The sequence below is a fragment of the Spea bombifrons genome, chromosome 1 (assembly GCF_027358695.1).
Source record: "Spea bombifrons isolate aSpeBom1 chromosome 1, aSpeBom1.2.pri, whole genome shotgun sequence".
Taxonomy (NCBI): domain Eukaryota; kingdom Metazoa; phylum Chordata; class Amphibia; order Anura; family Pelobatidae; genus Spea; species Spea bombifrons.
In genome coordinates this window covers 102,548,286-102,564,096 of record NC_071087.1, presented here as the reverse complement: position 1 = coordinate 102,564,096, position 15,811 = coordinate 102,548,286, and the positions used below count along the sequence as shown (strand labels likewise).

Genomic DNA, 15,811 nt, shown 5'->3' with positions numbered 1-15,811 from the left:
AACCTTTTTTTAGCAACCTCACCTGATTAATGTGTTTGGCTGAGTTGTATTCCTCCTACACAGTTGTTTCTGTTTCAGTTAATAATTGTGTTTCAACCTACATATTACATTGGTGATCATTATTTAATCATACATCTAACCACATAACTACAGTGGACATTTGCAGCATCCATACATATAATAATATGTCACACACCACGTGACACAAGTTTCATAAGTTGCTGTTTACTTATTAATTACTATTTATGTAGGTTTTAGCTAAAGTATTAGGTATTTATTACAGAACAGTTGTCATGGCGATATGATAATATGCTTTTTACATGAATGGATCCTTTGTTGACAGTGTTTTAGTATGATATTGCTCTAAGTGATAAAAAGAAAGCTAAAAATGGCACTAAATTCGTGGTCTGAAGGACACCAATGTTCTTAGGAACATCTCAAGGTTGTCCTCAAGATGATACAAGAAGTGTGATAGGACATTTGTAATAAAAAATGCCGGTATTGAGAATTTTTAAAGAGAACTTTATACTTTGTATTGAATTTGTTTGGTGACAGTGACAGTGTTAGATTCAGCTAAGATTAAAGTTAATCTATCTACCTTACTACAAGTGTTAATAGTGGAGTGCAGAAAATTTACTGGGGTGGATAGAAGCTAAACAACCTTTTATGTAATAATTGACTTATTTATTTTAGGGCTGTTTTTTTAAATTTAAACATTAATTTAGGAGCCAATTCTTTAAATATCTTTTTCTTATTTTTGGAATACACTTCCTAAAATACTTCCTTTGTTAGATGTGTTGATCCTTTCACTCTGCAGAAGCAGCAGCAGGCTAGTTTATACCACTGGTTCCCCTACATGCACTGGCACCAGTACCACCATCACAAATACTCTTGTGGAAAAAGCACTAGTACAACTACTACCTTACCTGGTGTACAGTGCCATAGTGTAGTGTGGGATTATTTTCAGAGCATTGGCGCACTGCAAGGTACAAATTGTGTGATAAAGAAGTGAGCCTTAATAAGGTTAGAAAATCTCACCAATTCTGGAATGAACCAACACCTATGTACACACCACAGCACAGCTTTGCTTCACGGGCAAACCGGCAGTAGTTACTCTGAGATGATCAATTCAAAATGTTGGAATATAGTGAAAAGTCAGTGCTGCCCAGGCCACAAGCCTTAATTCGTGTTCTTATTTCTAATATTGGGGGAAATTCCGTCTTGTATCATATGGCTGGATGTGTTTGTCTGACAGTGCCTGCCCTATGCCCTGCTGCAGTTTAATCTTCTTCCTTACTCCAAATCAATTAATCAAAATAAATTCAGCGCCATAGCATGCCATTTTGCTTCCTGTGCACAAGTCTATTGGCAACCATGGTGCCCAGCAGAGGTCAGTAGCATCCACATGCATTCCACCTGCCATGAACACATAACTTTGGGAACAACTCTTGCACAAAGAGACTTTAAAATTGAATGCCCATACTTTGATAACTTTACAGCCTTCATTGTGAGTTGCAAACCCGTGAAAACCTAACCATGGAGACAGAAATACCTTAAAGGAAAATATATCAGATTTAATTCCCTTGATTGGGTAAGCATGTTTCAGTCAGCAGTCCTAGTCAAACAGGTTCTTCTTCTTCACAGTCCTCTGATTCCTGCAACTCCAGGTATGTGATACAAAGCCAACTAGAGCTCGATGGTATTCAGTAGAAGGGTTAGAGGGAGGGAAACAGGGGGGTTGGGCTTCGTATTTCTATTACTTCTATTTCTTCCTCGCTAGAGGAATAATAATGCTGTTCATATGTAATGAAATATAAAAACCTGTGGATTATTGACTACTAAAGCAACAATTGCGTAACGAATCAATAAGGATGGAAAATATTCTTCATTTTGATGGGTTTATTGTCCTGATACAAATTGCTGGCCAAGGATGGTGACCGCCTTGGCAAGTTGTCACAACAAATAAGTTCCGACTTATCCATTTTGGCATGAAATTGAAATTACTGCATTGTGTAAATATGCATAAATTGACAGTGCTAAAATACATATCAAGCTCCCTGAAACAATTGGTGGTTCGGCTGCCCTAAAGTTCTATATCCTCTCTCTGTTCAAAGGAGACTCTTCTAGGTTCCTGCTTTGTTTAGCTGCTATCCTTAGGCTTTGTATCCAACCGCTTTCAAGACATCAACTGATCTCATTGGCACCAAGGATGAATTTAGTGAACACTTGAAGGGGTGACATTATTATCCACTAATTCAGACTAACTTGTGGTAAACACCATATGAAATTCTATGTTGTACAAATCAAGGACAAATATTTGAGGTTTTGAAAACTGGTAATACATACAGGTCCCGCAGAATTCAGGGCCACTGAACAACGCATTCTTCCTTACTGATATACATCAATTCCTTGGGGGTTTTTTTCTGTTGTTTATGCAGAAAGAGTACTTCATGTATCTTATTTGAACCTTCATGTAAAATGGCCATATATTTGATGTCCCAGTTATGCACTCAACCAAACTTAGGCAAAACAGACACATGTCTTATTTACACTCAAAAGGTATCAACACTATATAATAATTCCAAATACTTTTTCATCAACACAATGCAAACAATGCTTTTTGGAGCAAGGTCTAAAAATAAGGCCATATCCTTATGTAATTAGAATATTTGTAAATTCAAGCCATAAATAAGTACCAAGAGAATGGACACGTTCATTTGAACATGTTTCCAGATGAATCTTTAAAAGATAGTACAACCGGTACAATCATTCTTCATTCAACTTCCATTCAGGCCCATGCCAGCAGGGTTGCAGTGTGTAGCTCGTTTGGTGACCACTGTCCTTAAAGTGTTGTGCTTCCCAGTCTTCCCCAGTCTGGCTATGCTACAATTGGGGTCTTGTTTGTTTTTTTTTTCCCCCAATTTATACCTGGTGCATCTTCACACCAAAATCCATAGCTACGAAAGTAAAACAGCACAACAAGGATTTCTGCTGAAGACAGAAGAAAATGTATCCATCCATTATGGGTATCATAGATACAAACTTGAAGGGTTTCCTCTATTCTGCCCTGCCTACTGATCACAATGTGATCGGGAAGAATACTCTGCAGCCTTATCTTGATAGCACTATGTGTAACTATTGCTGGCTAAAATCAGGCCTGCTTTAGCTGGCTAAAATCACGGCTGCTTAGTCTGTATATTTACTCTATTTTCCTCTTTTTAGTTCTGTGTAATACTCTAAATTAGTAATGCCTGAATCATCTTGTTTTAGGCAGACGTCCCAAGTCTCCCAGAAATTCCATGAGTCTCCCAGAAATGTCGTTTCTCCTGCCTCCCTGATGCGCAAGAATATCCCTGATGTATCCCTAAAATCATAGACCTGAAACAAGGACTCATAAGTCACTTTCACTTTCATCGTCCGTTTCTCCCTGGTAACAGCTCGGTTAAGCAGGCCTCCTTCTCCGTGAATCTGTCTGGATTATTCTGGACTCTTGGAGTATTTCCGCAAAAGGGCAGAGCCACACCACACAATACAGGAATAGTGCCTACCCCACTACTCCGATCGCAGGGGAATCCCGGAGGCTCGGCCCTTTTGAGGAACCACTCTGGGAGGTCTGGTTAATGGAGCTGATTCCGGGGAGAAGCAGAAAGAAGACAGAAGAACAAGAAGAGGAAAGAGAAGGAGCGGAGCTGTGGAAAAGAAGACGGACACTGAAGGGGTCGGTGGAGAAGGAGGGGAGACATTGAAAGGCAGTGTGAAAGAATGTGAGAGAGTAAGAGCATGACTGAAAGTGTCAGAGAGAGTACGAGATAGCATTAGTAAGTGAGAGTTAAAAATCTACGAAATGCTAATGAAAATTCAGAGCTCTCTGCTTCGTTTGTTGACAAAATTGGCAGATTTGGTTTCAATTAAAAATTTGTATGCACATGTCTAATTTGGACTTAAAATACCGTATGCATGTCTAACAATTTAAAGTTAAAGGGAATATTCTTCTGTAAAAATACATATAATCAATATAAAAAAAACCATACACATAACCACATTGTAACATACAAACTTAGTATTTGTGATATAACCACCACACTTATGTACACACAACCAAGTCTTAAAACAATTTTTGACAGCATTGAGTTAATAAAGTATTTGTGGCTTCTTGGAAAAAACTGTCTAGTGGGGCAGCCGGTGGAGGTCTGTGCGTTGCAGATCTTCGCCAGTACTTCCGCCGGGGCTTCTATGACAGAGCGCTGGCATCACATGCGAAGGTCTCCATCATAGAAGCCCCCAGAGGAAGCGCCAGCAGCAGCAGAGGCTGCTGGAGAGGAAGATCCAGGTACCCTGCAGCGGGGGATCTGGATCTTAGTCTTGTAATCAGACCTCTATTTGAGGTCTGATTAGAAGACGACCTCTAATATAAGACAAGTATTTGCTCTGAAAAAAACCCTGTTTTATAACGAGCAAATACGGTAATTAAAAATGATTACACCTTATCATAAGCCAGGCCTAAAACTGGGGTTGCAGTTCATCAGCTAAAAAGTACTAAAATGCCCAGGTACATAGTGTAAAAACAGCATTTGTCAGCTCCTTTGAAGTCTTTCTTTCAAGATGACCTACGCTGCTCCTGGTGGACATTTCCCGGGGTCTATGGTGGACAATATAATGATGTTCTATGGACCTTCGCAAACCTAGCCATGGCCACTTTATCGATCTGTGCTTTCGAGGCAAAGGGTGCCATAGGCCTAAACACCATCACAAACCATATCTACCTATTTTACCTGTTGATTAGATGTTGCAGGCACAGGTGGAAAGGTTTGGAATCGGATATTGGTCAAATTAAAAAAAAAAGGGTCTACCTGCTACCTTTAAATATCAAAATGTTATATGTTCTGGTTTCGAATAATGACATGACTGTTTCTTTAACTGGCTGCGGTCTGTTATATTGGGACAGAGGGTACTTGAGCGCTTTACAGGGCTCCTTGCGGCCGCGTTGTGCACAGGTGTCTCTGTAAAATGACCGAGACACTTATTAACTCACCTGCGCTTGGTGGGAGGGAGGTGCAAGTGAAGGCTGCAGTTGGCAAACACTTTAAGGGGCCTCCATACTGTATCTGCTTCACTGGCCTGACTCATACACTGTTTATTAACATTCTTTTTTACCATAACCATAGAAATTCAAGCCTACGAAAAAATCCTTGAATAAAATCATACGGCGCTCAATAAGAAAACAGCTTTGGAGGGTCGATCCACTAAAGGGAGAGTTTTGCATCTTGAAGATCTGGCCTCAGCCAGCTTATGCTGTAGGAAGAGCTTGGCTGGCCCTGCATAACGTATTGTTATATCAGTAAAGGATCTTGAAGGTCTCCTCACACATTAAATTATGCATTGTGCAGGGCCAGCTCTGAGCTTCTAGCTAGTGATGGCCCCTTTATAATCAGTGTTGAAGTGAGAATTGTCCCTTTGTCGCCCACTGAGAATACCACCCACCCGAAACACTGTTTTCACTGTTGATATGAGAAGGTTAAAAGGAAAAACGAGCTCTAGTGTGGGAGGCAGATTTTTTTTTGGCAAGAGAGCTGGCAGTCAGGGCTCGGCCGGCCCATCCCCGGTGCTGGAGGAGGGGCGGCCGTACCCCCGCCTACATTCTACTTCAGGAAAAAGAAAGCTTTCAGTGGATGAGCGCCGAGTGACTCCCCCACCTCCAGTGCTAAGTCTCCGGGCTCTCGTCCATCTGCTTCTAGGAAAGAGGTCCTTCCTTGGAAGATCGCTTCCCCCCTCATCCCCATCGCGCACACCGATCGCCCTGATCGCCGCTGGAGCGACAAGCGGGTCACGTCCAGCGACACACATGCCTTCGGCGGGGGCTGCTAGGAATCTGTAGTGAGACTTAAAACAGCGAGGATTTTTCAAACTTCCCCGGGGCTATCAAGGAAGAAACAAGGAGATCCATTTGCTTTGTTCAGCAGATCCTCCCTCCCCTCCCACCTCCTATCTGGAGATCTGCTTGGACTTTACAGGAATCCAGAACTGCAACTTCACACAGAAAAGGGAGCAGCTCTGTTGGCTGGTTTTTCTTTTTGTGTGTGCGTTTCGACAGGGAGGGCCAGGGTCCCTTCTAGCCCCTTGTCACCTCCAGGAGTGTGGCGTTTGGAGCGCTTTTAATTCTCGGTGTATCCGTATTTGTGGCTGGAGGATGGCTGGGTGCTGTCTGTCTGCGGAGGAGAAGGAATCCCAGCGGATTAATGCAGAGATCGAGAGGCAGCTCCGCAGGGATAAGAGAGATGCTCGCAGGGAGTTAAAGCTGCTGCTTCTGGGTAAGTGACGGCTTCTTAATGATGTCTAATCGATGGCCTGTTGGGGACACGAGATGTCTCAATGGGTTGTGGGCGATCGGATCGCACGGTGGCTCTTGATCTGTTATTGCGATCCATTCGCATCGCGTTTCCTTTCGTGTGTTCGCATGTACACATATGCAGTGTGTGTGTGTTTTCTAGGGAGTCAAACTATCAACAATTTAGAAGTTTTATGGTTTGAGTCACAGGGAGATAATGATCGGTACGAGGTCACAAGACACTGGCTTGGATTCTCGAACCTTGATCTCCAGACCAGTAGTGTGGTTACTGGGTTATACTGGTGTGCAGTGCACCTGGCTCCCTGCACTGTGTGTGTGTGTGTGTGTGTGTGTGTGTGTGTGTGTGTTTACACAGCGCGTTTAACGTGAAGGTATTTGGATCATGTTTGTGCCTTCATTGTGATCATCACAAAAGGTATTAGTAGCCCCAATCCCCTCCCTGCCTCGCACTGGTGCTATTATGCATGTGCAAAGGATTTTGGAATTTTAACCCATTAAATATCCTGCTGATGCTGTAGAATAATATCTGAAAATTTACAATGACCCCTCCCCCATATTCTTACCTGTATTCACTTGGTTTGACCCCCCCCCCTTTTGCCTAACACATATGATTAAATGTTGTTGCATACAACCCCCTGATCAGTCACAGCTCACCTCCTGGAGTTTGCAAAATTAAATATAATAATAATAATAATAATAATAATAATAATATATGTCAGTGTGTTTGCATTTTAAGTATTGTTTGTTCAGTTGGGGGATGGATGTGTGTGTGTGTGTTCTGGTATAACACGTATCATTTAAAAAAAAAAATCTAAATGTGGCTTTGTACTTTTTTTTTTAAATATATATATTCATATACATCAGTATTGTATGTTTTTTTCAATGTTGTATGTCGATATATATATTTAAAAAATGTAAATAACATACAGTACTGTTTTATATAGGGGTGTGTGTGTGTGTATATATAATATATGGTAGAAAGCCACATTGCTTTACATTTTAGTTTAAAGAGCAAAGTACAGTATAATATCTTACTATATACAGTGCTTTCCGGTTAAACATCAGCATGGGAAAGTTAGGCACGTTTGAAGAAGCAAAGTATAGATGATGCAAGTGGTTTTATGGGTGAAAATTCTTGCCTAAAGGTTTATGTCTTAACCTTTTTTTTTTTTGAAAACCCCATCCCATGTGATGGTGATATACATGTAGACTGAGTGCGGTAACTATTATTATTATTATTATTATTTTTTTATTTTTTAACATAGTTTTTAAGATATTTCTTTGTAGGACTTTGTTCAAAAAGGGATCATGTTAAATCTCTTGTAATCCAATTAAACGTACCTTTATAACCCTGCTAGTTCATTGTCTATAGTCAGAGTGTGCGTGTTTTCTTGTTGTTCTTTGTACATGTGGGCCAAAATTCTGTTTTTTTTGAGTTTTTTTTTTTAATAACACTTTAAAGGTACATGTTATACACCACTTACAATACCAATATTATGTTGTCAGGTGTCCTCGTTATGTTGCAAAATGAAACAACAATCGTGCCTGTCTTTTTGTATTTCAATTTTGACCACAGCAGGGCAAGCAGGTCTCCAAGAAGCACAATTCTGTGTGGTTGACCCAAAGTACTAGTTGGCAGGAGAGTTGATCATTTCAACCTTTCCATTGGCCCAACAAATCGGTGAAGAGGGGTTTACAAAATCTCCCACATTACTCATTTTCCCCTTCATAATGTAAAGTGATATTAGGGGGGTCCAGTCCTCCTAAAAACTCAATTTTTAATGACTAGACTCCACTGTGTCTGAGGATGCTAGAAGATAGATCAGGGTAGGGGATCAAGGAGATGCTTAAATGAAGGAAGGTGACAATTGGTGAGGGTGGTGCTTCCAGCTGTGGCTTATTCGGGGGCCCTCTTGGCAATTAAGAGGACCCTTGTAAGATAGTGGGTAGGGTCTTTGACAAACCAAGGTGGGAAAACGCACTGGAAGTGTGTGACCATACGTTTCTGCTTTTACTCTTCTGCATCAGTGATGCGAGGAAGCACCCAGCATGAATGTAAATGTGCACCATTTCTAGGTTAGAAGTTGCTTAGTTTGCAGAAAGATGGGCACCGCTAAAGCCAACCTAGTGTGTTTCACAGAGTCTACAAAAAATGATGTATCTAATCTTGTTATTGATGTTCTACAGCAGGGGTAGCAAAAGGGTATCTCTCCAGCTGTTCTATTACAACGCTTATAGTGCGTGCTCAGTATAGTGTGTAGTTACATATTAATTCCAGACCTGGTTCTAATGCTGGCCTCGTCTAAACTATTTACTGAATTTCATTGATAATCCTTTAAAGTATTCTCTTTAGTTCTGCAGGCCTGCAAGTGTGAATAAAGATATTTTGGTGTGGCTGAATAATATCAGTCCAAGTGTTTTTTGCTCATTGTCCAAAAACACACGATTTGCGTAGTTACGGGTATCTGGATAGCCACTCCGCATGGCATTTCACTTGTTTCATAACTTCGGCCCGTGACCTATGCTTTGTATTTCCTAAGGGCAATTCTTAATCTTAATCTAGAATTCTTAGACAAAACCAACCACTAATTGAAAAACCAGTTTAAAAAATGAGCTTTTCTTGAAAAGTTGCATTCTTTAATTAAAAGGAGGGAGGCATTTCCATTTAGAAGAAATTGGAATAGTACCTGTGTGTCTTGTCTAAACGTTGTGAGTTAAGAAATTCTGCCTACTGAACATCTTCCACAAAATGGCTGTATTTATGCTAGTTAATTGACTTTGCATTGTCCATCGGTTACAAAATGTCCTCAAGTCTGCTGGCAAGACATACTTTAGTATCTAATATTGGAAGTACGCTTTAAGACTGCTAGCTTAACCCATCGTATAAAAGCTATTTAGATATGCGATATCACCATGCTTTCATAGATTCCCCCAAGCAGGAACAGTATCTTGACCTCTTGGTGGAGTTGGAAGATTGAGCAGTTACCTCAAAATATTCTATAAAGAGTCAGGCTGTTAAAACTCTACTTATTTTGCTAACAAGACCCTTGTAGACATTATGTGCACCAAATACCTATGGTTTTAAGGGCTATGGAAACCAAAGCATCATATATACAGGTGTGGTGGTCCTGCCCAAAATTACTGCTCTACTGGAATCTAATTGCTGAATTTTACAAGGATATGGTGTATAGGTACCTAGAGTGGGAAAAGCCACAGATCTCTATCTTGATCAACGTATTTAACCCAACATATGAATAGACCTAATGCATTAGGTTCTTGAAGGGCTAGCAGCTTTTTGATAAAAACCCTCAATTCCTACGATATTGTCTTACCTAGATATTGTTGATGAGGACCATCCCATGCATACACTAACATCCTTGGCTCGATAACCAAGATTTTTATAAAATATAAACATTGTGGCTACAGAATCCACATCTGTTTCTTTTTACTTCTACTATTGTATCCAAAGGTATTTCAGTTCAGATTGCCCCTCTTGGTCTGCTCCTTCTGACAGCTCTTCTGCAGAAGCTTGAGGTGAGGGACTCTCATTTGTTTCTAAGAGAGCACTCAAGCTATGTTGGTGAATGGAAACCTGTATGTTGATCCTTTCATCGTCCATTTTTAAAATCTGTGGCTCACAGTGCATGGTGGTATCTATTTAGGATGCTTATTCAATTTCTGTCTATTATATTAGAGCTCTCTACTATCCAGAATTAGTCTCTAATTTTTTCCCATTCCTCCTGTAGAAGCTAAACGGTTCCTTTTTAGAATAATGACTTTTGTATGTAATAGTATTTGTCTGGAAGCGGGGTAGAAGTGTGGGTCTCATGCCAGTCGGTTGGTCATTGTGACGATGGGAGTTGTAGTCCCGAGTTTGTACTACAGTAGAAAGGAGTCAACTACTATATATTATTTTGTTAACTAAGCATAATGAAAAGCGTGATAAATGGTAAAATTGTATTATTATTATAGAAAACCCACCTTCTTACACTGTAATTGTAAGCTAGTAGTATAATTTTTACCTCATATCAGTCGCTGCTGCGTAGTCAGCACTTTTGAGGGCAGTTACCGTAATTAGTTCCTACCTCTGCTGTACAGGGAAGATCTATTTTCTACACTCAATCCAGGGTTCTCCCGTCTGTATTTCTCTATAGAACCCTTTCCCAAAGTATTTATGCATGGAGGAAGTCCATACTCCAAGTCAATACCACACAAACTTTTAAAGCCACTTCCGTTCTGTAGCGTTTTTTTTTTTGTTTTTGTTTTTTTTTCTTTTTCGTTTGCTATCATAAATCCGATTACTTTTGCATCATTACACTGTTCTGGATTAGACGTCAGATTCTGGAAACACCCTATTGAGCCAGTCCATCTGTCAGAGGCAGCCTGGGATATTATGATTCTTGACCTGGCTATCTGGGCTCAACGCACTCCTATTAGTTTCAACATTAGCTCATTCATAATCAGGCTTAAACCTTTTTGCATACACCGCTAAACACATTGTTGATATACTGCGTCGAAACTTTAGTGTCTTGGGCTCACATAGTTTTATTTGTTTTTAATGTTTTTATTTTCCTTTTGGGGATGTTTTTTATTTTTTTGGTTGTAATATACCAGTATATAATCTATAATTTGGCTGTAAAACAAACTAGCATTATTATATGGCAGTAAATGTCAGTTTTGTGTAATAAAATCATGTTTATTTTACTGGTTTCTTTTAATAGTAATAGTAGTCCCCATAGGGATAGTTTTTTTTGTTTTGTTTACCTCCTAGTTCGATGACCTCTCCAAAAGCAGAAAATGAGAATCAAATGCAAACTTTATATTTACAAGTTAGCAATCCATCTCCAAGGGCAAAAATCCCCCTCAAAAAAGGTTGGCAACTGTTCAGACGCACGAACGTATTTAGTGTGTGTGCTGATTCCTTAAGTAAACTACGGCGAGTCTAATAAGGTCAGAGGAAAGCATGTTATTGATGTTGTCATTCCCACAGCAGAAGCTCATTACAGCCCATGTGGTACAGCAAGTAGTCCGGGGCTCGACATGTTCTCTCCACATGCTGAAGCCGGTCGCAAAATCCTGGTGCTGCCACGCTACTAAGTAGTCACACGACTCTGCCGAGCTCCTGCCACCCAGCAGCACGTAGTAAGGCAAGGCTGACTCTGTATATTGATTTCAGTGGGAACGCTTCTGTTACCGATTAAATCTAATCAGTGGTTAGTGGTGTCACACCACAAAGCTGCATTAGCAGGACTGCAGCTTCTGGATCCGATGAGTCTTTATGTTGAAGAATGCATATTAAAGTCCTCAGAGTCCATTAATTTGGATTCTTCTCAATGGGTTTGTAAGGGACATTAAACTGTTCTTTTTAAGCGTTCATAAAATAACAATTACATTTGCCTGTCAAGCAAAGGAACAGTCTTATATTTTGGGGGGCGAGAAAGTCGATGGACGTGTTTAAATAACTTGAAGAAGGCATGCACGGATTTAACATGAAAATAGGACTTGGGTGCCCCTTTAAACTAGGCCGCCTTGCTCTTTTGCCGCAGTGCTAAGAAGTAATGTAACTTTGTGTTTTAGCGTTAAGAGTATATGCTTTTTAGAGTAATGTCATTGAGGTCAGTCTGACTCTGATTTGAAAGGAACAATAGTGTGGCCAATGAATCAAATATAAGTGGGGAAATGGCACAACATCTATTCAGTACTTGATTTAGGATCAGTTTCCTTGGAACACAAGGACAACAAGAGCAGCTTTCTTCCGTGTCATTATATATAAATAGTTGAGTGCTGCATGTTAATATAGAACCAGAACCCGAAGCATCATGCATTAGTCCAGCAGCTTGGGCACTACGCTGAACCCAGTGGTCCATGGAAGACTGCCAAACCGGTTTGGGTTCAGGGGCCTGCATCGGCATAGGAGAGAAGCAATTCTCCATACATTCTAGCAGTCTGGTCACCGCATGCTCCTGCACTCCGAGCCCCCTTCTCCAACGTGAAAGAAGAACATTTCTGTAAAGCAGAATATTTCATAAATAATTTTACTGTAACCTATGTGGCATGTGCAAGATGACCATTTTTTTGTAATGGTCTTATTGGCTAGCTGGTAATTCCTCCTCGTTATGCTCTCTTTTCCTCGATTATGTTGCTGATTTGTTTAGGTGTCATTTTTTAAGGTTAGACGAGGAAGAGGGAGAGAACTTTAGGACAGGAAATTGTTAAAACTAGCTGTCAAATTGAGACACAGACCTCCGCCTCTGTGAGATAAAATATGAAACTGTATATCTCCAACACAATGATGTTGGTTGATGCATGCAAACGTTTTGCATACTTGAAATACATGAATGCAGTGTTTGTTTTATGATGGCATTTTTTTGGTACGCAAGCCTGGTTGCTGTGTGCCATAAACAACTGCTTTGAGTATGGGCAGTTTACAGGCTCGCCGGTGAAGTTCGTTGCAGGTATTAAACCAAATGCACTAGTTATAGGTACCAACAGGACACTTTTAACCCCTTAAGGACAATGAAAACAATGCATTTTGTACATGTAAGGGCTTTGTCATTAAGGGGTTAAATGGTTAAGCCCGAATGCCATGTTTGTGATCTTGCTGACATCACAAAATTGTCACTTTCAGACAGGCAACTCAAGAATTTCAGCAAGTCATATATAATATATATAAAACATATACATTTTTTTAAAGTATAACATTTAATGCATGGATGTGTGTGTGTGTGTATGTATGTATATATAATATAATTTCTGAAAGCTTTCTCAATGCTTGGAGTTGAGTTTCTAAATTAGCTGTCTCCAGTGACCATTCACATGCATGTGTCATCGGGTGCCACTGAATGGGTTAATGTCTGTGCCCTGCAGTGTTTTAAAATTGCTTCATTGCACTTTATTAATTCTTGCTGTCTCCTGTCTGGGGGGGGGGGGGTTGAAGCATGTTTTAAGATATACTTGCCAGATGTTTGGTATTAACCCTCTTACTCATGTCGCTTACAATGCAACTTTAAGTTTGGCAGTTGTAGAATTGCATGTTTTTGTTTTTGTTTTAAACAATAGATGATTTTTGTTGGCCACAACATATTTTATTTTAATAGCATTATTTCCACTGGATTATGCGTTGGGCTTTTCTTTTCTTTTCAGGGTTTGTGTTGGTCGTTATGTGTGCATTATTATTTATTTAATAATAATATTAAGTTTTGTTGTGGAGCACCTTCTTGTTCTCACTGCTGCTGTCTGTAGAAGTCATGCCAGACTGAATTACCAGTACGGCAACATTCCAGTGTAAATAAATGAGCTTTATGAGCTTTGTGTGGCCATCATTAACCCCTTTCTGTGCAAAGAATCCAGGTAGGTTGGTTGTTTACGTGAACATTTCGAAGCAGTCGACCAACAGGAAGTATGAAAAATAGGGGAAAATCACCGACACGCTTTATCTGTGGGGGAAACCCCAATCCAATTCAGGATTGTTTTCCCGGGGACAGTGTTTTTGTCCTTATCTATATTTGCTAAGCCTTTGCATTTATTTAATAAAATAAACCTATAAAGATTGGATATGCTAAGCACCGAGAACAAAAAAAAAAAAAAAAAAAAAAAAAAAGGTTGGAGGACGACACGTACGATGTTACCCCTTTCAGATGTTTAGATGTAATGTAAAGAAGTTTCTCTTTAGAAAGAGGGTGGTAGATAAAAAGAACAGCCTCCCATCAGAAGTGGTAGAGGATAATACAGTGAGGCAATTTAAATATGCATGGGAAAGACGTAAAGCTCTTTCCCATGCATACTCAAGTTTACGGCCTGATTATTGCATCAGGAAAAATGGACAGATTAGACGGGCTGAATGGACCTTATCTATGTTTCAGTAGTTCATTCAGAAGCTCCAAGGTGGTGCTTCAAATGATAACATCTGAATGAGTTTATACGGCTGATAAATATCACTTATTTTTGTTAATTTTAAATAATGAAAGTTTTTTTGTTCTTTGAAATGGGTTACATAAACATTAATATTAAAAGTAATATAATAATTATATGAGGTTTAAAATAAAATCTGTAGCGTCCATAACTTACCGACCCTCTCTTCAGCTCATTGTGGGCAGAGCCCGTAGCCAACATAACAGGTCATAGCAGCGACCTCTTAAGATAAATGAGCACACCTTACTTTTTAATGGGAACTTTATGGGATTCTAGTCGTTCCCCAACTCGTTAAAAGGCTTACTTTTATGTTTTTCTGTAACCTTCGGTATAAAACAAAACACGTGTTTTGTGTCCTGTTTTCATTGGCATTCAAAAATATTTGATATATGATAAGGTCATTATTCAACTAAGAAAAAAACCTAAGGGCTAATGGTATGTGTATGTTGTCTTTTCTGCTCTCAGGGATAATTATTTACTGTTTTTGGTGATTTCAGCAGCTATGTATTCAGATAGCATTTTCACTAGAGATAATGACAGTTATGTGTTGATGTATCTGTGTACATCATATACGTGTTTATGTTTTCTAGTGTAAATATCTGATTTGTGTTCAAGGGATGGTGGCAATATCTACGGTGTTTGCCCTCTCGTTACTATTTACCTCAGCATTCTTTTATTCCTGTCATTAAATGGAAGTTGAACACAAACAATAAGGAAATATTTAACAAGTATGTGATTTGGCTAAGCTGTAATAGTAGTTAATAAGGATGCCACCTTGCTCTTTGGGGTATTTATGTACATTAAACTAATCGCAATTTATTCCCATATTCAGTAGTCCTTAACCAGTGAAACTTTATGGCGTGTTAAAAGTAGAACTCTAAACTTCATTAAGTTCTTCTATTCTCCTATTCCTTGTGCTATAATATGAGCTTGGCAGACATCAGTTAAGGTAAATGCAGCTTTATAAAAGTCTATTCAAGCCTATATTTGTAGATTTTCGAAAGTTACATTTCTGACACTCTTGGTCCTAATATAATGATATGCACATTAACTTGCTTCTGGTTATTGTATGTGTCAGTAGAAGTAAGGAGGTCACTATTTATGCATTAAGTCTAACTCAAGAACATATGACACATGAAGCTACAAAGATACTTGAAATGGAATATTCAATCCCTGGAAGATTCTGCTAAACAACTGCTGACACATATTCACTGATTACAGCAGGGATGCTGCATGTAATATATGCGTCACCCCAAATATCTTCTCAATTTTAAAGCCACAGGACTGTTGTAATAGGAGACGGTTAGTGTGGTTTATAGGACCTATGTAAAAAAAAATAAGTTGTCAACTATTTCACAGGTCAAAAAATAAGTCATGTGAAAAAAAGTATACCCTCTTTGAATTCCATGGTTTAATGTAACGGGACATAACAACCATCTGTTCTTTAGCAGGTCGAAAAATTGGGTAAATACAACCTCAGATGAACAACACAACATGACATATTACACCGTGTCATGATTTATTCAACAAAAATAAAGCCAAAAAGGACAAGCC

The 15,811-nt window shown here is 39.4% G+C and overlaps 1 protein-coding gene across 1 annotated transcript in view; it reads left to right on the top strand.

Moving 5' to 3' along the window:
• Nucleotides 1-5,800: 5,800 nt before the first annotated feature.
• LOC128497037 (guanine nucleotide-binding protein subunit alpha-14) overlaps nucleotides 5,801-15,811 on the top strand; it is a 57,771-nt gene continuing 47,760 nt past the window's right edge. The window contains exon 1 of the mRNA XM_053466890.1: nucleotides 5,801-6,308. Coding sequence (XP_053322865.1) covers nucleotides 6,188-6,308 — 121 coding nt within the window. The 5' untranslated portion in view covers nucleotides 5,801-6,187. The remainder of the gene's footprint in view (nucleotides 6,309-15,811) is intronic.